This window comes from Eufriesea mexicana, unplaced genomic scaffold (assembly GCF_001483705.2).
Source record: "Eufriesea mexicana isolate 0111107269 unplaced genomic scaffold, ASM148370v2 scaffold22, whole genome shotgun sequence".
NCBI lineage: Eukaryota > Metazoa > Arthropoda > Insecta > Hymenoptera > Apidae > Eufriesea > Eufriesea mexicana.
The window spans coordinates 495,348-521,651 of record NW_016908212.1 but is presented as its reverse complement, the minus strand read 5'-3'; the positions used below and the strand labels follow the sequence as shown (position 1 = coordinate 521,651).

Genomic DNA, 26,304 nt, shown 5'->3' with positions numbered 1-26,304 from the left:
ATTGGATCAAGGCGTTTCCTTAATACGCAAATCGGTCACTTTGAAGGAAGGGAAGATCCACCCAGACGACGATGGTGATAGAGAGAACCCTCTCCTTCAAGGTGGGGTACGCGGGGTCCATCCGCGCGTCGGTGACCCCATCCGCCATTTGTGGCCCCCTGCTGGAGCCTGAGGCTCCCAACGTATGCGGACCAGGCGGTGCCCTCAGGCTTATTGTTAATCAACTCTCATGCACCGTCGCCTAATTTCGTTAAATTAGGGTTTTCGTGGATTCAACACGCAGAAAGCATGGATAGGAAAATTCCGATGCTGAATTGTTATGGTCCTAAAGATTTTGCTGCTGGAAGACCATAACGGTGTCTTCCTTGTTCCACGATGAAACAGATATTGTAGTAAAACAAACATTTTCATGGTTATGGCTGACGTTGGTTATTTCCAGTTGTATATGTGTTATATGTTTGCATGGCTATTTTTATTTACAAATTAAGGCCATCTTTCCGCCATAATGGGGTGGTCGTTTATATTCGTTTATGATTAAACGTTCGTATTAATTTGGTGTACCACACGCGATAGGGCGATTGCGTATTTATTATCAAAGCGTTTCTCGCGAATAGAGGTGAGGTTATCCGTTGCGAAAATGACGGCGGCGCTCGCATGCGGAAATAAATTATTAATATATTTTCCCAGGCATTTCGAATTCTCCATCGTATTTTTGGCCGCGATAATTCTATCGCTGCCTGAATCTCCGTTGCTCTGTGAAAGTCGACCGGAGCTTTGGCGATTTAAACGAGAGTATAGTTTAGACCATAATGGGAAAGCGATACCGTTAATAAAACAGATAACGAGGTGAGTTTGATATTTAACCACCGGCCCGACGTTTTTCCGTGTTTCCATGCCTCGGCTTCGCGAGTGATACTCTCTCCCGAATATAGCAATTTCCAAATTATCGGTGGCAATCGTTATGGGTATAATAACGCAATCGTGTGTAACATTGACGCTAAACCGAACCAGCTTCCGACATGGTTGAACTTGTTGCCATGTTCGAATCGAGCGCTTCCCATTGGAAAAATACAAGGGAAATAATTTCAACTTTTTTCTCGCTACAGAAAAATGCTCTAAAACACGTGGAAATAAAAATCGTTGGCAAAACTACGAATACGGGAATATAATAAATATTTCTCTAAAATATTTTGTTTGCTCAATTTTTCCGAGATGAAATATTTAACTTTTATTCCTTTCGCGGAAAATCCAGCCTGCAAGATCTCGAATTTCCGTTTCCCTCTCCACGCACAAATTTCGAATAAAATTCGTGTCACACGCAAAGGGAATATATGTAGTTCATGTTAAAACATACCGGGTTGTTTACACGAGATTTTCTCGTCGTTTTCCAGTCGCTATGGCTCCCTTACGAGACATTCCCATGCTTCGTGTACGAAAAGTATCCGTAACGTTTCCTCCATCAGAACCCACGAATTTCGAATAAAATTTGCATGGAACGATCCTCGAATGGATCCAGCCAGGGAGAACTGCGCGCTTAAGCAAAGTCTGTTTATAATTTCCGAATTTCTCGCGTTATTTTTTCAAAAAATTTGCAATATGACTCGAATCGTGATATAATTCAAGAATTACTTCGTTCCAGAACAAATATATCCAAATATATTAATTCGTAGAATCAATTACTATCCCCTATCTTGCAGGAACAGCGAGACAAAAATAAATTTCTCCATTCAATAACCAAATTAAAAGGCTGGATCTGTAAAAAAAGAGTTTCAATCTTCGAACATTCCTCTGATCCACGATGATATTCAAATTCCATTGGCCAACCGAGCCACTATCCCCTTTCATCCCCATGGTAAACCACCCCTGACGGTCGATCGAAGAGAAATCGACAGTCGGTCAGCCTCGATAGGGGTTTCGGGGTCCTTTGTTCGACAAATTTTTTTATATGAAGCCTGGAATACCGACAGAGCCTATCAGTGATCCTCGCAGAGGTCTTTGTTGGAAGTTTCGCGAGGGAAAAGAAGAAAGGACAACGAGATTCCGTCCTCCCCCGAACATGATTGTCAGAGCACGGATAACGATGACGTCGATGAATGAGCGTTACGAGAAGTTGCACAAACATTTTACAATGAAACGAGCTCATTAAGCGTCCTTCTGCCGGCCAGGTAACCGGTTTTCAGCCGGGTATAACTAGCAGAGACAATCACGCGAAATATATGGGCGCGCGCGTAGTGGAGCGGAAAGTCGGATGATCGTGGAACTTCATAATAAGCGAGGAAACTTTTCATACTCTTCGAGGGTGGAATGCCTCGAGATATATCAGTGTTCAGCTTATAGGTACTCTCGCCTTTTTTCCTACCCCATACTTCTTCATTTTCCGCTTGGCCTCGGTTTCCACGATCTCGGCTGGCTTTCCTACAGGGCTGGCTCTCGTGCGATTTTTCCTCTGTCCATACGTTCGCCGATTTTAAAGTCCACGCGGACCAATTAAATTTCACTAGCCACTTTACGCGTTGCACACTCCTGGTAATCTGGGATAATTAAACCCGAACGCGACCCGTGACTGCGAAAGCAACTGCGAAAGCAACTGCGAAAGCAACTGCGAAAGCAACTGCGACGACAGGGGTAAGCCCCGTTAACACTCCAAGACGCGTATCGCGTTTCATATCTCGTTTTCCTATTTTAGCCTAAGTCGTTTGCGATCGTGGCTGTGAGAGTTGAAAACCGTCGAGAAATCGGTTTTATTTAAATATTTCCTAGATCGAACATTTTTTTATGAATGGGCAGTTTCGAACGAGATATCAGAATTGCAGGAACGAGAATATTTGGAATGATTATCGGTATGAATGGCGGATAGATTGAACGATTATCGCTGCGAATGACGAACGGATGACTGGATTAAGACTATGACGAAAGGACGAATGAGTTGTTGGAATTTACGTCAGGTTTTTGGCAAAGAGTCATAAAGAGCAGTCACATAGTCGCTGTAATTATTATTCATAGTTACTATTTTAATTTTAATTTCTGTTCTTAAAGGACTGTAGCAAAGGAGATAGTATTAAGAGCAGTATCGGGTTCTTCTCAGGCGTTTAGGGTGATGTCGAGTGTATGCAGACGGAGGGATGATCACGTGCAAGGATTGTATGAATGAGATATTTATGACCGGATTGAATGCAAGCAATGAAGGAAAGTCTAGGAATGTGTCCAATATCTGAAATACCTGGCCCACCAAAAACGAGGTCACGTGGGAAATGAGTGATCAGCGGAGATAGCTTGTGTATGAAAAGAGGGGGTGTTAAACTTCAAATAAGGGTGCAAGAGCGAGTCAGAATGCGTGTAGTCGAGTGATAATGAGTAGAGAATCGCGTGTTTGAGAGTTAGACTTCGAGAATCGAGGAAAACATAGTGTAATCTTTTAGTTCGAATAAATCTATTTTGTTATTAAAAAGGAGTCGTTGCCTATTAAACAAGAAGATCTTTATCAGTATAGGGTTAATCTAGCATTAATCCTACATATTTTAGCATCTCCTCCCTTTTGCCAATTCATATCCCATAGAGTTGATGTGAGAGAAATGATTCTTCAGACGTAGATTGCATTTGTAATGTGATATTAAGCTCAATTACATAATTGCAATATTTCGATCTTTTTAATTCACAGTATGTAATAATGGATATAAGTAACAGCTTATGATAAATATCGAATTACAGCTTCTTATAAATGTTATTGAAAAACGCTAGCACAAAAGAAGTCCACCGAAATGCAGAGGAACGAACGAACTTGATCTGTCGAGAGGAATAGAAAACTTAAATCTCGTTGAATAGTGGATTTAAAAATCTCGTGACACGAAGATATCCTGTTGACGAGCATTGCCGCTGTTCGTACACCTTTTTTATCGAATTCATCCGCGAATTCATCCGCGAGCGAAAGTTCCATTTCGCGCAGTGAAACGGACTTTCAATTATTCCGTGTCGTTGCAGTTATCGGAAAATTTTTTGGCCGGTCGACAGGTGTTTTGTAAACGGCGTGTAATTAAATGCGTTTAATGATCGCTGTTTTATTCGAGCGCTCGTGCGAATTGCCAACTGCCGGGTAACATCGTCGTGAACGAATATTCCGCGACGTTAAGTGAAACGAAACACGGGAACGCGACGACTATTAATTTTCAAATCGATCGGACGCTTTTTCCTAGCGCGCTTAGCAGAATTCCAATTTTCGCGTTATAATTGCAAATTTGAAATTAATAGAAGAAAATTTGTATGGGAAGATAGCTGGACTAATTGAACGCGCAATAGGTATTAGATTGATTAAGTACGGTGAAAATAAATAAGCGTATCTGGTATAGTGATGTCGCGACCATAATTCTCAACTTCGCCACTAGATGGATTCCCTTCGAGGACTTTCCCGCAAGTCCTGCAAGGAGTAGAAAGCCTCCAATTCCTATATATATAACTTCTGACCTCCCAATGGTATCCCCGTCTAAGGCAGGGCCTGCTAGGTAGCCTTATTGACTAGCAGACCCAAGACAAAACGCATCCCTTCCTTTCCCTTTCGACCTATCTAGCACCACTGTCACGTCAGAGGAAGGACCCACATGCAAGCTTTATTACACGGTGTCTGTCTTTGAAAAGCGGACTATCTTTTCCAAGGCCTAGTCCAAACATTCGAGGTGGTCCGCGAGTCGTGAAGCCCCCTAGGGACCGATGCACCCAAGTTCTCGGAAAATCTCCAATTCCTATATATATAACTTCCCGACCTCCCAATAGTATCCCCGTCTAAAAAGCGATCTTCGAAGTTGCATACGATTACCGAAATTAATGTTTCCATCGGGTAAATAAATTTAATCGCGATTAACGTTGTCTGCGGTGTAAGCGAGGGGTATACGGTACCATAGACGAAACGCGAGTAGAAGCGCTCGGTGCGTGGTCAGACGAGGTTCGCGACTCGATAGCGTTAAGTAGCTTCGAGAAGAATTTTCTTAGGATCTTAAATTCGATATAATTACTGCATTAAATATCTTCCATTTCGGAAGCAATTTATATCGACCATCATTCTCACCCTCGCCACTAGATGGATTCCAACTTTAAAGGGGTTCGAAGATTTTCTCGCAAGTTCTCGGTGAATCCTCGACCTCCCTTAAACAAAAGTTCCTATGTCATCTAAGTATCCCGGTCTAAGGCAGGGCCTGCTAGGGTAGCCTTACCGATGAGTCCACTAGCAGGCCCGGGGCGAAACTCATCCCTTCCTTTTCCTATCGTCCCTTCTAGCTACACTCCCACACGGAGGGTACCTGCGACCAACTCGACGTCAACGACCGCGAGAAAGGTCCCCTACAGTGAAGTGTATAGGCACAAATATGTTTAATTTAATTAACCTTTCTACTGGATGTGACTAATATATCAGGCTTTAGTGCTTGCGTGGAAACGCATCGATGACACAATTTCTCCACGTTAAGATTATTAAATAAATGTTTTCCTGAACTTAAACATAATCAACACGTCGATTGCCATTTGTCGATATAATTCCATTATTTTTAAATGAAATTAACATCGTGGATTTTGAATATTAGTATCGTCGGTCAATGGTGATCACCAATAGCAGTCAACGTGTTAGGAAGATACAGGAACATAATTGAATTATATCTCATATAAATTTAAAGAGAATTTCTTTTCCACGATGAAACTATCAACGAAGTCGAAATGACTTGTTTCTGGAAAAATGTTAATTATTAGATACAGATTAGTGCATATTTATCTTAATATTCGAATGTATTTTATATCAGAATGAAATTTCTGAATTAAAAAATCGAAGAGTCTTGTCTGAACAAAAAGGTTCTGGTATCAGGCTTGACAGAGATCGCTAAACTGAAAGTTAATTAAATTTCGCGAATAGCAGAAAAATTTCTGGTTGAAGGATTCCTACGCTGTACGGTCTAGTTTCATTTCATACAGTTGCTACGCGAAATACATGAAACAAGGAAAAAATTCGTGCACGATTGGAATAGTTAAATTGATGGAAACTTCCGATATGCCTGCTAATAAACTCATTCTCGATATCGGATCATCAGTCGGATCAGCTTATTCTCGTTTCTCATAAAAAATTCTTCCTCTTTAAAATCCGCGCGTATTCGCCAGGAATCCAATGGAAAAAGTTTAGTCACTTAATTTGAACCTGGTACTAATTACGATATTCCAAAAGTCTATAGTTATAATCTATAATCTATAATTAAAAGTGCAAAAGATTGCAAAGTAGAATAATTGGAAATCGTAATGAAGGTATTATTTTCTATCATTAACGCGTTTCGTTTGATCATTTCTCGTTACTCCTTTCACGCTTGGATTTTAATTTCCAAATTCGCTGGAACACGACTCGAGTGAATACCTTAAATAGCATGAAGCTATGAAAAGAATATTCCGGAGCATTTACATATTTTTCCATAACTTCCTTTCTATTCTCCTTGAATAATTCTAGCGAAACTCTTGTACGCAAACGCGACTTACCGTCGATGAATACAACATCAAAAATAATGCGATATTCTGAAACAATCATTGCGATGTGACCGACTATTTCACTTCTAAAAATAATGGATCATCGGCAATACTAATGCTACCGGTTTTATCAATCATTTCATATCACAGCTAACGTACGAATTTTTGAATAATTAAATATCCGAATAATTGCAATGATGAATATCTTATTAAATATCAAATTAAACTGCCCATTTCGATAGTGCTCGGTTTATCGACGTTTCGATAATTAATCTGATCGAAACTGATGGAAAACTAACGAAGTCTGACGTACACGAAAGAATTTGGACAATACAATTGATAAATAATTAAATTTTCATTATTAGCATATACATCGGACATATTATTTCGTATCATTTCACTCGGCCAATGAGATTAACTTCAATTTCGCGCTTAATTAATCAATTTCTTGTTCACTTCCAGTTCTTATTAATTTCTTGCCTCTATCTTCGTTCGAATATATTTTAATTGCAAACTATTATTAATATGCATTCTCCGTACATATTTCATTGAATTGATCAACGCGAATAGCCAGAGTTCATCGTTCGAGTGGCGCGAATCATAGGAAAAATTTGATCGAGATGTACCAAATGAAGTTATTAAATGACGCGATTATTATTCTTCTGCTTAGATCACTCTCTACGATTACTCTGATTACATCCCTTCGAATATTCGTGTAGTTGCACGTTCACGGAATCAGTGTCACTAATTTTTTCGTAATATTGACATAAAATATATGGGTAATGGAGAACTTATCCATACATAATGTCAACTGCATAACGTTATTCTTATTAAAATCGTTAACGCTTGACGAATCGTTGACACTGACTCTAAATAGCAGATTTTCACCTCGCTGCCCAATTTGTGCTTTAAAATCATTTGTTCCCAAGAAGATTGCGATTTCAAATGTCACTACGACTGACAAACGATCTACAATCGAAATCTCGCCTATCGATCGATTTTTTATCTTTCAATTTTCGATCCACGTGACAAATCCGATCACCTAAATCACGGCTTCCTAATATCGAGAGTGAAAATTCGTAATAGGTGGAAATGTTTTTTCGGAGAAAATAAATTATCGTACAAAACAAATTTTGGATAGAAATGGCATGCACACCGCGGATAAGTCGATCGCTTCGTATATATCGATCTTCGAATATAGTCGAATCAGTGGTACGAATGACCGATACGGTCAGCAACTTGGGCGCTGGAAGCTGTTCCGAACGCATAGCTGCGTAAGCTGCTCGTATATTTTATAAAAGTTGCGGTCGCATATTTTATAAAAGTTGCGGTCGTATATTTTATAAAAGTTGCGGTCGCAATTTTTAATGCTTCAATTTCTGGCAACGTCCCATGTTAGCTCAGCTACCATTCGATGAATTCGATTGGCCTCTGATGCGTTCGCTAACTTTTTCCATCCAGCTACTCGACGACGTCGAATTTTTGCTTCGCAATCGGCTGTTTGCCCACCATCGCGAGAGGTACCGGTAATAAATCGAATAAAGCAGTCATCACTGGCATCGTTTGCCACGTTATATTTTATTACCACCTCGATACGATTAACGTTGTCGAAAAATGTTAAACGCGGAAAAGCTTTGAAGCAACGAACGCTTCCATCCGTGGCATTGTCCTCGTATTTTAACGAAATAAGTTGCATCTTGATGGAGCAAACTATCTGAAGCACGAGCTCTCTTCAGAATATACATTTGCTATTAAACGTGTGGCGGCTAAGGTACCGGATAAACTAAGGCCGAGTATTTACCAGTCTTTCCCTCCGTAACATGCCAACAGTCACTGCAGGCTAACAGAAAACGTAAGACACTGTCCTCGGGATGGCATTGGCTATCGTCAGTGTCATTCAGAAGATTAGCCTGGGACTTGGCAGTTAGTTTGCAAGCCAGACCTCTGCACCCCTTAATTTATGACTCCTTCAGTCACCACGACATTCCCAGGGTGTTTCCCGTGTAAGTTGGTAGGCCTTTTCCTTCCCTTTCCAGATACTCGATAGCCTTTAGAAAGCTCCAAGGACAGAGGGCCGAGTCAATCTGACTTTGACCCTTCAAGCTGTAATTACTGGCCCGAACATCGAAATTTGACAAGCTTCTGTCTCTGCAGAACTGTTACACCCCCGGACGAGTTACACCCCTCTGCGTCAATGAACAAATGTTTCCGCGTCTAGTCGAGGGAACACAGTTCTTACACCTACAACAAACGTGATCCATCTCTGGAGGAAATTATCGCGGGATCTTCACCGATAATCACAAGTTCGAAGAACGTAATACTAGGAATACTAGGAAATTCGTCGTACGAAGAAGGAGAATTTCATCGTTCCTCCTTTTGGGTAAAAGTGAACGGGAACAATGCAGGAAATCCGTCACTTCCTTTTTTAATCCGCACCCTCCCAGTCGGGGCTGAAACTCGGGGACAAATAAACAGTATTATTTTTTTCGGCCATTTAACCAGCGCAGCGACAGCGCTCGTATTGCCGTGTCGTGGATCCGATATCGGTAGCAAAAAGACAAGCTTGCACGCGACTTTTATTTGCTGAGCAAATAGCAACCCCCGCCGCTCCTCGTCGGACAACGCCGGCTGAAACGGCGAAAACAGGGCCCGGCTGGTAAATAGTTAAATATTCCCGGGGAAACGGCGCAATTTGTCCACCGGCGTTTTTCATTTCCGTGAGAGGAGAGGGTGCAGAAAGAGGGAAGTCACGGACGGAACCTGATTAAAGGAACGGCGTGATCGACGCCCCGTTTCGATGATACGTGAACGAGGATGAACACGCTTGGATCGATGGCGAACGAGGTGAAAATGCTCGAAGCAATTACTCGCGGCTCGCATAACAATACGGGACGCGATTTAATAATTCAGTTCACGGCCGACTGGCTGTTTCATGGCTCGGCACGCGTTAAGGGTTGTCCATACTGGCCCTGTGCCAATGTCTGTTTCACGGAGGTGTAGGAGATCGAATTATGTCGTTTGATTTTAGCTATGATACTTCGAGTCAAGGCTAACTCGCCATTGGAACCTGTTAACGGTGCAGGAGGAACGGGGCGTGATTTAAACGTGGTAAGGTTCGCGTAATCGAGGAACGTGAGAGGGATTCCTATTAATTCCACGAAGACTCGTCGCATACCGATTTCGGTTCTCGTTGATAAGTAGAAATCGAATTCGCAGATGGGATTCCGCTTGGTTTGCTTACGTCTGGCGAAATTTTTATCTTTGAGAGAGTAAGACGATAACAGGAAGTACGACGATAACAGTGTCGCCATCTATAATCCCTGTAGACCAATTAGAGCAAAAATCAGTTTTTCAGCGGAAAATATACTTAAATAGTTCGTCATATTCATTCTTCTGATTGTCCAAAATATGCTAGCAACTGATTTAAAACGGATATGATTGAAATGATCGGTATTAGAAAAAGAAGATGGCGGATGGGGTGATTGGGGGCGGTGATAGAAGAAGATTGTTGGATGAAACATAATTTAACGCTCGAAGACTATATAACTTTCTTACGATATAAAATTGCGATAATCCTGCTATCTGCGAATGAAAGCATTCGTTTCATTGGCAAATAATGTCAGAAATTACTGCGAATGTAATTATCGGAAGTTCGAATGGAGTCCAAACTCTAAAGTTTGCGTTTGTCCCTCTTTCCTCGTATATCTCTGGATTAATATTACATTCTTGATTCGGGATGTTTCTCGCGTTATCAATCAGAGTTATATTTCATCAACTCCAAGGGAAACATTTAATTACCGTAACGATTATTGGCACATTACGCGGATATATCGATGGTTGGATTATTAATACGCGGTTAGTAATCAGATAAACAAAATCAAAAGCAAGTACAAAGCCGTGCGTGAAACAACTGTGAATAATTACAATTTTACCCCTCCCTGATGGTTATAGTTTGAAACTGCAATTTTAACGGCTCGGGTAATATTGATGGGGGAACAATGGGCGAACGATTGAAGGGACACGTCGGTGTGCGTTGCACAAACACTAACACTCGCGCAAGGTGTTTGTTTGTTTAACGGTTACCGTAATTGGGGAAAGTTCCAACGAACATGATTAATCTTGGCGAGTTTCCGCGATTGGAATTGGGAACCATGCGCGAAGACCGAAATTGCAGGGGGACGCGTTACACGCGTAAGAGAAAGAAAAATATTCGTTCGTCTCGTATAGGTACGTGTATCCATAGGGACGAAGAGAAAATATTCGTTCGCAAAATCGTTCTGGTGTAATTCGAAAATTACGTTTCTTTTCTTCCGGAAGTGCGAGAAAATCATAACCTTCGCGGTTCCATTCTTCCCTTGTGGACTTAGCAAGACGATCGTGCCACAATTTCCGCCATTCCAGGCATAATTTTCACTGTTCGGGTTCGGACAAACTTCACTCCGTGGGTGGAAACAGAGAAGCTGCGGAACAGCGGGTCTCTCGAATATCTCTCTGAAATTGCCTCTCTCGAGATAACCAAAAGTAGTCATCGAGAGGGTGAAAGCGCGGAAATTAATTGAAATTATAAAATTCCGAATCAGTAGCTCCGAATTTCTGCCATTCGTCTCATCCTCGACTGAATGCGTTCGAAATGGAACGATAGCGATACAATGGTTATCATTATCGGCACGCGAAAAATGAAAAGAATAATGACAAGATAAAATTTTAGCGTTCTTTTGTCTTCGAGCAGCGATATCGGAAAGCATTGTTGAAAAACTTCGCAATAATGGATATCGTATAAATGAAGAACAATAGGAAAATCAATTCTACATACAAGAGTTCAATAAAGAAAATTTATTTTTATTAAATATTTTAGTCCATTGTTTCTCAGCCAACGTGTCGCGAGATAAAATATCGGATATTTCGAGAAATACGTTTCGCGTACTAGTCGACTGCTATAATCAAAATCTATTGTCATTTCGAGTAAATAATAATTTATTCCAAAAATTATACCGTGTCGCAAAGATATAACGTCTTTAATCGATCTTTAATTCTTTGGGGCACGCTGGGATTAAAAGTGTCCCATCTTTTTGATGCACCGTGATGCATGGTGGGACATTTTTAGTTCCATCTGGAAGTATTGCAATAGCTGCATGCATACAGGTTTCTATTTCGTCTTATTTACGTAAAGCACTTGGTAATACCTTCGACAAATTTTATAAATGTATTCGCTCGTGTTGGCAACATTCAACATGGGACTATTTAAGTCCCACTCTATAACAATAAATTCAATTAAATTACTATTTTATATTTCTACACCATGTGATTCCTTTATTAGTAAAAATATACCAATTTTGTTTCATTTAAAAGGCAATCAAATTTCTATGCAACATGGGTCTATTTTATTATCCGAAATCCTGTGCCTTAAATAGTTAATAGAAACGTGATAAAATTAAATAGCCCCTACATAAATTCCGGATTTATATTTCAATTAGAAATCGCAAGAAGGAGCCTCCCTTAAAATTACTAAAAATGCCCTTACCTCTGCCTCGTTTTATTTCCAAATTTAAATCCAGGCCGAACATAAAACGTTAAACTCGTTCGACATCGCCTTAGCAACGAAATTTAACAGGAAATCTCTCTAAGAGCTTTTTCTAAACTCTCCACTTCCGCTAAGATTAATCGACGGTAAAAACTGGCACCCCTAACGACGTCTGCGCCGTATCGCTCATCGACCTCTGATCAACCTAACGGCAACGCCGGTGATTCGGGACATTCTTGCAGAAGGACAGCTTATAACCGGAAACCTGGAAGCACCCGGAACTCGCGAACCGTAATAATCCAAGCGCTGAAAGCCTGAAATCTCTTACTACCCGCCCTTGCGAGGACTTACCCTCTTACGCTCGACTTACCGAAAGTATGCAGCCCAGGGATGGTTTCTGGACAGTATACCTAGCTCAAGACTCCCTCGATCTGGCGACAATATGTGGCAACGATACACAAACTTCTGCAAGTTTCTCGTAAAGCCGCAGTGGACCCATTCACACGCGCGCGTTAATTAATTATCCGCTCGAATCGTGCTACGACGGTCGCTTTCGCGCGATTAGGCGCCCTCTCAGGCGCGTTTAACGATAGCGAGTCATCGACGGATTCGAGTAGCATCGGACGAGAGAACGATGTATACGAGGGAGGGCGAGTGTGGGTATGGGTGTACGAAATATGCCTGGCTTGTGTTTGATTACAAGCGTGACAACGAACTTCGACAGGTGACAAGTGTGGATGATCGTTTCTCGAGGTATCAATGAATGCGCGTGTAAGAGTTTTAACCCCTTGACTACGGCAGACTTTGATACGTAGTGGCCATACCATACGGCAGGAACTGAGTTACGATGTGCGCCATTTTTGGGAAAACAAGCGCCCTCCATGTCAGAAAGCCAAACTACGCCGAGCGCCTATAGACAACCTTCGTGTCACAAACGCAAAATTCCTAAGTGCCTATGGACGCTCTCCGTGTCACAAACGCAAAATTTCTAAGTGCCTATGGGCACCCTCCGTGTCATAAACTCAAAATTGTTCACAAACGCAAAATTCCTAAGTGCCTATGGACGCTCTCCGTGTCACAAACGCAAAATTTCTAACTGCCTATAGGCGCTCTCCGTGTTACAAACTCAAAATTTCTAAGCACCTATAGGCGCACTATGTCTCACAAATGCAAAATTTCTAAGCGCCTATAGGCGCCCACAGTAGCCAAGGGGTTAAGGACGAATGCAGTGCTTGAAAAGGGTAGTTCTGCGACAATGGCGCACTGTCTACTCGAAGCGTTGGTAATGATTGATCCTGGTATATATGAAACCTGAAACCTACGTCTCCACCTCGCAACAATTATCCCTAAAAGTAATCCCCAAATATGTCGATTACTCGTTCGAATTTCGATAATTCGATATTTTTGGTTCCTTCGCTCGTAATAGATGCCAGAGGAATGGGAATTTAATGGCACTAATTGCAAACACGAGGGTTATGATGTAAATTCTTAGCTCGATGTGTACGTGCTCTGATTGTACGCGAATTTGGATTACGTATATATGTTTGTTGGAGGGAGATCGCGAAGTCGGGGATGACAGGGTTGATTGGAGAATTGATTTGTGGCGTTATCTGGTTCTAGTTTGATGAAACTGACACTTCGTACGGATATTTGACTCACAAGAAGGAAGAGCAATTATAATACAATTTGAATGTGGAATTTGCAATTACGATATTATATACGAACGTACGAAGTGTTTATCTGCTTCTGTAGCAGGAGTGAAATCTATTGATAATGAACCTGTATGGAAATGATACAGTACATTATACAGGAATATTAACAATTGTGTGAGTTTAATGTTATTATTGGAATGAACGATAACAAATAGTAATAATTACATAATATAACGTACAATCGCAATGTCGCTAAGACAATTAAGCAGAAACGTAATATAATTTTGAAATTGTACGACAGAATTTACAGACGAGCTTTAAACCCGGCAGAAACCCACTATAAAAGCATAGTATTGCAGAATCAACCCTTACACGTCTGATTTTTGAAGTTAAAAAATACAATTATTTACTCTATTTCATTTTACTCCAAGTTTCGAACGAAATTGAATACCAATTATCCATATGAATGCTAATTGTATAATCGATAGTACAAGGAATTCTCGAGGTAATTCGAACAATCGTTACCCATTCGCGTTCGCAATTTTTCCTCATATTGCCAGCCTCCAGAAACCCACTATAAAAGCATAGTATTGCAGAATCAACCCCTACACGTCTCATTTTTGAAATTAAAAAATACAATTATTTATTCTATTTCATTTTACTCCAAGTTTCGAACAAAATTGAATACCAATTATCCATATGAATGCTAATTGTATAATCGATAGTAGAAGGAATTCTCGAGGTAATTCGAACAATCGTTACCCATTCGCATTCGCAATTTTTCGCCACATTACCGGCGCGCAGAGCGCGTGCAATAATCCTGGACGCGCCTCGATAATCTCGCGGAAGACGACGAAAAATTTAATCGTTGACGTTCGTCGGGGCTCTTCGATCCGTCATGCCATTCGACCCTTCGATCCCAACGCATTTTCCCAGGAAAAGCTCTCCGCTTTTTTCAATTCGAATGCTCGCCACGCGCTCAGCCGATTTCCAAACGAGCGAAAGCGAAGCATCGAGTGCATCCGCTCGATGAGCATCTCGCGTGCCGAGGGTTCGCTGGAGGACCTGAAAAGGAACGAGGGCCTTCCAGTGGGCAGATTTGTCGTTTTCTCAGTGAGAATAGAAACTCGTACGCTCTTCTCTTCGAGAGCGATCGCGTAATTCGTCTTCGGCGTAATTTCGAATTTTTCATCGAATTTTTCATCGAATTTTTCATCGAATTTTCAGGTACGCAAAGGCGAGATCTCTCTGCCGGAGCAGTTCGAGTCTAAGGTGACGCAAAACGTGATAAATGTTTCAATTGCCTGCTGCGAGAATGGCGGGATTGTTAGGCGAAATCGGTTCAATGCATACGCGAGATGCTTTATGGGATGCACACCACTCGGTTTGCGGTTTGTGGTCTACGTCCTTTTAAATATTAAAGATCTGCATTCGAAGATTTTTTCTCTATAAGGATATAACGATTCGAAGCATTTTTGGAATTTTTCTGAGCTGATATCGATTTATGCCAAAATAAGGAAGAAAATCGTGAGTGTTTCTTCATATTTATTACTAAAATTCGAGATAATGAAACAAAGGATGATGGAGAGTCATCCCTCGGGTTAATTCCATTCTTTGAAATTATTCTCATCCCGTTTATCTCTTTCTCATAATTTCTACTCGAACGAATCGTTCGACTTTGTGCAATTTCGATTAATTATACTTGCTATTTTTCCTCGAAATTCATTGCCAGTCCTTCCATTTTATTCAATTTTTTCCCTGTCGAGTTCTTCAAATGTTACACCCTATTCTCTAACTGTTCACATTCACGATTAGGTGAATTCGCTGTTCCATTCCGCGGAACTTCACGATCCTTTGATTCCTTGACTCTCTAAACTTGGCTGAATTCCTTTGCGCATTGGATCGTTTGATACTGACCAATCTCTGATTTCGCTTAAACCCAATCGACCTCCAACTTTCGATCCCGATTTCTTTTCAAATGCGTTAGAAAATCTGAGAAATATCCCTCCAATCTTTCGTTCCATTTTCTACACGCTGCTCAGGTCCATGACTCGATTAAATCATTCATCGAGCCATTAACTTTGGTGAACTTCGAAACAACGTTGCTTTCTTATAACAACGTGTGTTATTATATTTGGAAGAAAGTCGTGTACGTCTCGTGGCAATGCGTTAAATAGATCAGAAGGATTCACAAATTATTCGTTCTCTTTCGATTGATCATTTCAAACGAATATCATTCTTTTGTAGCAAAAGTTGGAAATTTTTATCGACAGGAACACTTGCATTGTTGGTTAAATTTTTGATCAATTTAAATTTTATTACGAAGGATTACAAAAATATAGATGAATTAAATAATTATCCTAATGGAATCTGGATATAAATGGTCGAGATGGTTATATTAATTTCAATTGTTACGGTAATTTGCTAAACGTCTCTTTGGATAAATTGCAGAGGGAAATTTGAAGATTATAAAAGGAGTAAGTCCACGGAAAAAAATGATAAATCAATGAAACGAAAATGAGAATTAAAATGAATTGTTGACTATAGTACTCGTGCGACAGCAATTTGACACGTGGAAAAATTAAAGTATTAAATATTAAATATTTAATATTATTGTGGTAGTGGTTACATTGATTTTTAAGTATATATGTGTTGGGATGAGTGGAACAAGTATGCATGGGATTCCAATATGTAATGAATTCAGGTTATTATGATAAATGAGTATGCGTGTAATGATCGAGGTGTATGTGAATTGTGTATGTGAATGTAATGTATGAAGAAGAAAGAAAAAATGAGAGTGATTTGGGATACGTTAGTTGCAATTGAGTTATAATAGTGAGAAGTCCTGTGATAGAGTAATTGTGAGAAATTAATTATATTTAAACGATATATTTGTGTTTCACAATCTTTCTAATTAAATAAAAAATTGTTCTTGTTATTAAAATTTCATCCACCATTAATAATTATCAAAATTTACTCTATCTCGACTTTTCATTTATTCGGAATACCGATCATTTAAGTCAATTACCAATTACAAGGATAATATTCCTCTGACCCTTTACACATATTCATCCAAATTTCTCATTTTCGTTATTTCGAATAAATCTTTCAGATCCTTCTCTTATACCAATCCTCGTGTACCTGACTCGCTATCAGCAGAGCCTTGAAAATTACCATAAAGTCAAACATCTGGCACCTAAACCTGAGCTGCAAGTTCATCAAACTCGACCCTCGATCAACACCATGATACTCGCGTCCCATATCGTCCCGTCCTCTTTAACGAGCGATATTTCAACAGCTTTACGCCTAATCTCGAGCAAAACGGCAAGCGAAACAACGTAATAACTTCGCGTGGGTAGAGCCTCGTTCGCCATGCGATCGGGCCGATAAGGAAAAATGGCGAACGGCACGCGAACCGGAAGAGAGAAACGAGCTATTAATGATCTCCGTTGCTAGAAATATAATTAGAAGAATTTCACGGGGAACCATGTAATCGCGTCACGTCCGAGCGTTTATCGGCGGGGGCAGAAGCGAATTACGTAAACTGTTCGCGTGGAAAAGCGTGACCGGCACCGACTGGATAATTATTTGCATTTCTTTCCTATAACTCTCGCCCTTCCACGCCATGGTGCACCCCTGTCACCCCATATACCCTTTCCTGTCCGTTCCCGGCTCCGACCGGCGCGAAGAGTGGCTCGTTTCCCGTGCCAAGAACCCTGTTTCAGTGGTTGCCTTTAACGTCGGGCCAATGAAACGTATGCGTCCACGAATGGCTGACGATATACCGGGTGTCTCCTGCAGACATAAACTAGCAACCCTCGATCGTTCCTGTAATAGGAGCGTCGAGTTTACAATCTTCGATTATTCTTCGTTCTTCCGTGTTCTTCGATTATAATTATTATTACTATTATTAATTTCATAATTGCAAGTAATGCATATGCAGTCCAAATGCGTAAATTCGCAGTGAACGAGTCACGAGTGTCGAAAGTATTAAAATATCGAGTACTATCTGTGAAATAAATTGTTTCGAACGATTTCATTCCTTTGCTGCGAATGCAGCAATTAACTCTGCTCTTAATTCCTGCTCTAACGAATCCCCAACAAGAAAACGCGTAGCAAACAGAAAAACTTTCATTCCCTCTGAACCGAAATAACGAATTCCCATGACATCTTATCGTAAAAACGTTAAAAACGTTACGATCAATTATCTTCAGATCGCATACTCATTTTACGAAATTCCCAACGTGACAATGCACTGGTATTAGTCTGGAAACCAAGATTCTCTGAAGCCCAATAACAAACCCGCACGACACCTCAGACTCGACAGATTCGCACTATATCTACTACGATCGAATGACAGATGGATGAAAACGAAGAAAAACTTTGGGGAAATGCAATAACCCGAGACTGTAATATTGGAGGTATGTAGATGCTCTTCTGAACGAAGAGTGGGAGCGAAAGAGAAGGATGGAAGAAGGAAAGGAAGGAATTGGTCAATGAGGCGACCTAGCAGGTCCATCTGCCATGGTCACGAAGTCCCATTCCTATGCAGCAGAGGACTAACCAAGAATCTCTTTGATGACAATAGTAAGAAGATCCCCACAGGTATATCGAGAAGAAGAATCGCAAAGACGAGTGACTATGACGGTAACGTCGAATACCGAATTTTTAACGAAAGGTTTAGGAGCTATCGTATAGTCCACGATAGGAGTAGAATCGTTTTTGGGTGGATTGACTCAAGATAATATCGTGGCTTTTTAACCACTTGCGGTGGCAAGAAATTCACAGACGCGTGTGCCAGAACGGTCCAGTGTTCTGTGACAATTGCCTAACCACGTGTATACCACGTCGTTGGCGATTCTGTGACAAAAGCATTACGACGTGCGTGAGTCTTTCCAACGCAAGTGGTTAATAGAATAAAATAAGCTTGTAAATAGAATAACGGCGACTGACTATGAAACATGAGAGATTCGCTATAGGCACACTCTTCTGATCTTTCTTAAAACTGACTTTCAAAACTGTAACTGATAGCCTGCAACTTTCCAAACTGTCTTCCCAAACCGTCGTGCACACTGCCCTTGCACCCTTACTTTTAACCATTAATTTTATCCTCTTTTATACTCAGGCTTTCTTTCTTGATCACTCATTTCTCACATAATCTCGGTGGGCCAGATCCTTCAAACACATGACGCATTCATAGACTTCCATCGTATTCGGCTCTGTCATAAACATCCCTTACACTCTATCCTCTTGCTCCTCATCCTCTCACTTTCGTCATAGGTCCCAAACACTCTTAACGTTCTTTCAGGGCCGCGCTCATCCCATTCCTACATAGGATTAGCGTCAACTATAATCCAGTCGAGCGAAATCATGCACGTTCCTATACCGTTCCACCGAGCACGTATCGATCACAGGCGATTCCTACAAATCACGAAACACTGTCTATAAATACGGTCGTATGCGCTCGCATATCGGTTGACGCCTGGAACAGAATGGCAGACTCTCCGGGAAAGCATCAGCCGACACCGGTAATAAACTTCTGAATTTGTAGCACGGTCGGGCGTATCGATCAGCCGAAAGGGCATTCCGGTTTCCAACGAGCGGAAGTGGATATTGCCAGCGGATATTGTTAGTAAGAGAGCTCTGATATCAGGTTATTAGATTCGGCGGTGTGCTGCGGCCGCACTTCCACCCTCGCTGCAATTACCCCGCAGTAACCCTGAGAGTTTCGTACGTTTGTTGCGTCCCTCTGTCTAGTCACGAGCGTTCCGCTTGGATTCTTCGCGGGATTCTTCGCCGGTCGTCCGACTTCTGCGATTAATTCGCAGCTGATTTCTTCGAATTAATCAACGCGTCTGGTCGAACAGAAGACGAAAGAATGTTGGTCGAGGCAAAGACGCGGACGCTATCGGTGGAAGCGAGTTCCTTCCGCTGTACGAGCATCGTGCCGGTGCAAATAGCGCGTGAAATCGGTTGCTGCTGTTCCAGGAGGAATTATCCGCAGATTTTTCTCTACCTCCGTGCGCTAATTCCCGACCCTGTCGCTGCTTATTTGTTTACCCCGCGGCCGAGAAAATTGCGAATTTCGTGAACCATTTGATAACGGAATGATTTATTCCTCTTTATGGCGTTAGGTTAGGGGCTGCAGGCCTTTGTGTTGCTCGAGATTCCGTACTATCGGCGAAGCACGTGGATTGTATACTCCAAGTTTGTGAAATGAGACTCAGAAATTTGGAAATTCGAGAAAATCTACGCTCCTGGAACGGGGATAATTTTGAAAATACTCTTTCTTCGATTATTATATTTTTATCGTTCATTCGATATTAAACCATGAAATCTATGCAACATCTATTCTGCCGGGTTAGAAATAAGGTTAAATTTAGGATGTTTTAACATGATTTAAAGAAAATTTAAAAAATCGAACACTTGAATATTTATATAACATTCAAAAGCAAATTGAAAGAATGAAAATTTCGAAACTCTTTTGTCTGAAAAATCGAGATAACGTAATAAAATGCACAATGCTGAGTATTAAAACATATGGAACATTGATATCTTATTACTCATAGATAGCAGAGATGTGGCATCACGCAGAAGTCCGATTTAAAAATGTCATATCGAGTGTATAATCCGTGTAAATATCTTCAAGAACGAAATAGCTAGATAATAGCTAAGACGATATCGCTGAATACGTGATATATCGGAATTTTCTCGGTCTGATGTTTCTACGTTGCGGATAGCGGTAAATTGTATACAGGAAGCGAGTGGAAGACGTGTTTATACGTATGTCCTCAGTTTGCGAAGTACCTTTTCCAACAGTAGCATTCCCAACAACTAAGAAAAGGGAACAGTATTGCGAGGAAGAACGTTTCAACTTCTGCGAAACTTTTCTTCCTCGTTCGTAGTCCTCGTGGACATTTCGAGAACGTGTCAACTACGTCTTCGGACCGTTGCAAGTTTGTTTCTAGCAACGCCAATGACTTACCCTGCAGAGAGATTGCGATGGAAATCGGCGTCGAATGAATGGGATATGAAATAAATTAAATTTCGCAAATTTATACTCGCGCGCGATTTAATTAACACTAACGATCCGGTATAAAGGATAATTCCTCCGACTTTGTTCAATATTTATCGGCTATCACAGTACAGTGATTTGAGAAGTCTTTGTCAAACTTCGACTGTTACAGTCGCAGCTGCAGTATAAAATTATACTCGGGCGAAAATATTTCCGGTCCATTTTTCCGCAGTTACATTTCGCGAAGATATATTTTGGAAAGCTAATATGTATGTAGAATGCGGCACCGTTGTATTTCCTTCTCATTATACTTTAACCCCGTATTATCTAAAGTTCATTTCGGCCGTCCTTTCCTAGAGCTCGACTAAAAAGTTAACTGCCTGAATAGTTTTGCACGCTTTTGTGTGTATATCAGAGTCACGTTATCACGCTACCAACGGAATTAAAAAGCCCGGCCTGCGTGTAGTTTACGAGAAATTCTTGCGGAAATAAATACAGCGCGATATATATAAACTTTATAAATAAGCAATTAAAAAAGGAACCAAATAAAATGGAACTCGGTGAACATAAAACGATAACTAATCTTGACAGAAACATTTACGATAAACATAGTTATTAGATAATTTACCTTTATAAAAATGATTTCCTCGTAAGCAGAAATTTGTTGCACTCGAAATATTTTACAACCGTTCCGTTCATTAATTCGAAGTTGAAGGAACCAGTAATCATTATCTACGATAAAAATCGCTTGGTACTGAAATATCCATCGTTGATAAAATTAGTAATGGTGAAATTGCACGAGCCGAACGGTATCGCGTAATTGCAGAGAAAATTAAGCGTAGCATTTATTGCATCGTTACGTAAAGGGGTAGTAGACAGGAGGAAGAAATGAAGTTGGCGAAGGACTAATAAAATTGATTCACCAGGAAAAAGGACGGCATTACTCGGGAGAAGAAACGAAATCCGCTTAGTTTTGTTCGAAGATTCAGACTAATTGCTACATCCTCAAAAAGGAAACGGGAGATTTGCACAGGGGTAGTATCGATACAGGGTAGTACCGTGGAATTGAAAGTATAAAGAGGAAACAACTAACCAATTAACTAAATAAGCTGTTGAAGCCATCACGTTTCTCTATCTCGAACTTCACGTCTCGAATGGTACCCCGTTATAGAAGAATCTTATACTTTGAGACATTGAAAAAATGATTCTACGCCGAAAACAACGAATAACGATCCTCGGGGTGCGCAATAATTTAATTTACCTCCATTTTCGAGCGAAACTGGATTCTTCCGTCGTAATTTAATTTTATGAAAAGAACGAAAATGAGGTGAAAAAAGGTAGAAAGGAATAACTCGAAGATGGCCGGGGATGGATTGGTTGGACGTAGAAATAAGGGCGCGAAAATCGAAGGGTTTTGAAAATTCGTTTGGAAAACGATTCGACTAACGCGTTGGAATTGTTTGCGAAAGTGATTTTCAAGTCCGGCGATGTTTGCTGTGGCAACAAAACAGTCAAATCGGAAAGGGTGAGAGGTTAAACGAACAATACGTGCGGTCGTTAACCTCTTGATTTGCTTGCGTATGACCCATCACGGTAAACAGTTCGGTCATCACTATTGTGGACCGCACTGAATTAATTAATCCTTTCATTAAATATAGTGCGGAAACTCGTTCGCCACTCGAATCTATAACGCGACACTTGTTCCATGCGGTTCACAGATTTACCACGAGGACTTTCATTACTGCAGTTTTAATCGTTTACAGTGCAGTGTGCAGTCGGTGGTAATATCGTTAATTTATGCACTTGACCAAGATAATATTGTATCGCGCAAAGGGGACAAAATTAATCAATTCTCTGCCGACACTTATAAACGCGAATGTAACTATGATTGTAATTAAGGGAAACCTAATTTCAAAGACAAAATTCCAAACTAAATAATTCGAAAATTCGAAAAATTGAAATCCAAGTCTAAATAGTGCATAATGGTATATAAATTATTACTATTTTCTCGTTGAAATTTATCTAAAATTTAAGCATCACTCGTAGGACAGTTCTCACGAATGAACTTATAAAATCCCTTTTATACTTCGAAAAGGAGGAATTTTAATCTGATAGCACAGTTACCTTAATGCCTTCAACATGCCGGAAACCCCGAACACCTGTGGAGCTAACTTCCCCCTGTCTCCGTGATAGTAATCGCAAGCGCATCCGATAGAAGATCGTATGGAGAGGTATGAAGGGTAAATCTAAATACACAGAAATAATAATCTTGCAAAACGGTTCGTGATTTTGGAGAATGGACATCGAAATAGCGCGGTGAACTTCGCTCTCCCAATATTATTCCTTGTATCACCTACTCGGGCAAACACAGTCCGAGGTCGTTATCGCGAGCAGCACCGAATTAATTAATCCTTTCATTAAAGTTGCTGAAGAAGACCACACGGATGCTGACTGTCTGGTCGTAGTTGCTATGTCGCATGGAGAATCACGTTACCTGCATGCCACCGACAGCACGTATCCCGTGGAACTGCTCTGGTCAACGTTCATTGGCAATAAATGTCCCAGCCTGGCTGGCAAGCCGAAGTTATTTTTTATCCAGGTGAGCTATCTTTTATCGATCATACTTTTCCACGTGACAGCCTAATCGATATCGCGAAGTACCCGTGGATGTTGCGCGATTGTCGGAGATCGCGTGTCTCTGTGTGTGAGATGTGAATATTCCAGGGACTAGCTCGGATGGATTATCAAGATATACGATGAATCACGGGAATATTTGAATTCGAATATTTCATTCTCTTGCAGTGGATTTTAGTATCATTGATAGCGAGAGTACACGTCGCTAATTAAGCTCGCGATTAAGCTAAGCTTCGTTGCAAAATAACAATTGGGTAGGAAGAAAGGGATGAAAATAGATAGTCGTGGAATTAACGTCACGACGATATTCGTAATCGTGAAAATTGAAATAAAATTTCGATGACAGTAGAGGAAACGAATACTCCTTTGACCCAGTGTACAATTTTGAAATAAAATTCAGAAATATGCATTTTTAAGTATAACTTTGGACCGAGAGCCAAAATCAAATGGTTTACTAGCAAAGGGTGTCACATTGCTCGCAAGATGGCTACCTGATTCGCCTACTCGGCCACACTCGATCATTCCCTGTTTCAGCAGACATTTTCTGTTATTTCGTGACACGATAACTTACAAGGAAATCTCATTTGTTGTATTCTGTCAACGCGTGGTATTTAATTACACCGAGTTAATTACGAATAAACGAACAAAAGACGATTGTACAGCTCTGCTGGCAAACATTAAGCATTTACAACAGAGATGCTGAAATAAACGGAGTATTTTTCACGAGTAACCCGGTAATTAAAGTAACCAACGCATCCTCGTAAGAAAATTAAATTTTTTCATCGCTGAACGTTCGTTTTAGTTTTATCGACGTACTACTTGCAAAGGGTAAACACGATAGGGGTAGCAGAGGGACGAGCAGCACGCGTTCGTGGCTCGCATGACTGCCAAATTAAACTGCTTGCATGAATATTTCGGTTTTTCAACTCTCGTGATATTTTGTTCATCGGGCTCTTCTGCCGCGATGTTGTCGCATTAATTTTGCGCGCAGTGCAGACGGGCACAGAGCTAAAAGCGTTGGTGGTGAAAGTATCATTAACGAGAAGAGCGTACATGGCTCACACCAGAAATGCCACCAGATAGTCCCTCTTGGCCAATTTCCTGTTAGGGTTGCTTCCTTCGTAATACGAATTTACGCCCAAGACCACCGATGCGGAATTTTGAATATTCGCATGATATCTGGAATTTTACTGATTGTTAGAAGACATTAATCCTAACTATAATTTGGTATTTAACTCCGTGGTATTATTAATCGAATTGGTTCGATGTAAATGTTACAGAGGGAACAGTTATTAATTAATTAACGAATTAAACAGCTAGAATAGTATAGAGTCACACAGTCTCTACTATGCTGGAGAATACTTGGGCTTCTAAAATTTACTGCAGACTTGATTTGACTCAATCTCAACTCTTAAAGACTGCAACTAACCACTCTGAATGAACTCGTAACGAACTAAACAATAACTAAGCTACAACTCAAGACTCTCAACACGAACTATAAGACAACTAGACTCGAACTGCTGACGAACTAAATGCAACTAACGAAATAGACTCTATCTTCCAGAACAGGCCCGTCTGCGAGGCAAGGACCTCCCCCGAAGGAGGAGAAAAATCCCTCCACATAAAGCTCAGGGGTAGAAGAGACTCCTCCTTCCAGCTCACCGAAGGGGGGTATCTTGCCTTAATAATGTTTCAAAATATCCTACAATAGATTAGTAGGAATACACACTGCTTCGTGAAATCTCATCTGCGACTAAAGAATCAACAATGATTACAAGTTTACGAGGGAATTATTTAGAAAAGGGGAGGGATCTCACTGATTTCGTTGATTTTTGAGTAAGTTATGGACATTTTCAGTAACATTTTCAGTAACCGACTGTCAAGACTAATACTTAACCCTTTGCACTCGAGGTGCCTCTAGGTCGCCATTTGATAAAATTTCGAGGTATCGAAATTGAATAATTCTACGTGTTAATTATTATTCGATTTCTTATTTACTGCTAAAAAAAATATCATCAGCCTTGTGGAAGAAAATTTTTCAACTCGTACCCCTCTTTAGCCAAAAAATCGTCGAGCGCAAAGGGTTGAAACTCACTCGCAGGACTAGCACTAACTGTTTCTCGCACCCCTTGGCACCCCTTCTTATCCTCATTCGTACTACGCACAGCCAAACGTCCGAAAATTCCAGCAACCTTTCAGGAATTCACTGGTTCTTCTCGCAACACTGATAATTTAGTAAATATTCTCTCGACAGTAGCTCGATCTGGTGCTAAGCAATTTCTACTTTATTCGCCAATACCACAGTAACGTAAATATCGACGAATCCTCTGTTTCGCGTGACTCTCCGTGTCACATTTGAAGAAAATATTTAATACGATAGTAGAAGGCACAACTAGAAGGCATTTCACTTATTTCAAGAGGAAATTTTCCATTCCTTTCCTTATAAATTTCGATCGTTAAAATATCGTCGATTTTACGTACTTGCTCTAGAACAATAATTCGCACGACTGCATAACGAAGCTGCCAAAGGAAAAAGATAATACGGTTGCGAAACACATGAGAAATTGTTCGATCCCGACGTCGGAAGTATCAGGAACTCGAACCGTAAATCGTGAAGGAGATAACGGGATAATGCAAATATTTCACACGACGATAACGTAAATCTTGATTTCGTTCGCTGTGTAATCCAGAGTGGATCTTTTTCCATTTATCTACTTCAGGATGATCTCTCAAGGATTTGCAACGCGAAGCGCATTAGCGTGCGAACGCTGTGTTTTTTCGCTCCTTCGTGGTGCGGGGAAACGCGAATATACAGGGTGTCCATCTTAACCGAGAACTGTGGGATAATTCGTGGAAATGCCGTAGCTGTAGACAAACTGAGTCGTTCTTGTAAAAATTCCGTGTTATATATATAAAGAGAAAGAAAGTTACGTGGCATTGTTAGTGGAGGTAGCTCGGAAGAACTCGGTAAATTAGCCTGATCGTATGCAGATGCA

At 40.7% G+C, this 26,304-nt stretch overlaps 1 protein-coding gene across 1 annotated transcript in view; it reads left to right on the top strand.

The window, feature by feature from the left end:
- The window catches only part of LOC108553427 (caspase), a 62,996-nt gene that overhangs the window by 13,272 nt on the left and 23,420 nt on the right, over positions 1-26,304 (top strand). Inside the window, exon 3 of the mRNA XM_017908316.1 lies at positions 23,098-23,273. Coding sequence (XP_017763805.1) covers positions 23,098-23,273 — 176 coding nt within the window. The remainder of the gene's footprint in view (positions 1-23,097; positions 23,274-26,304) is intronic.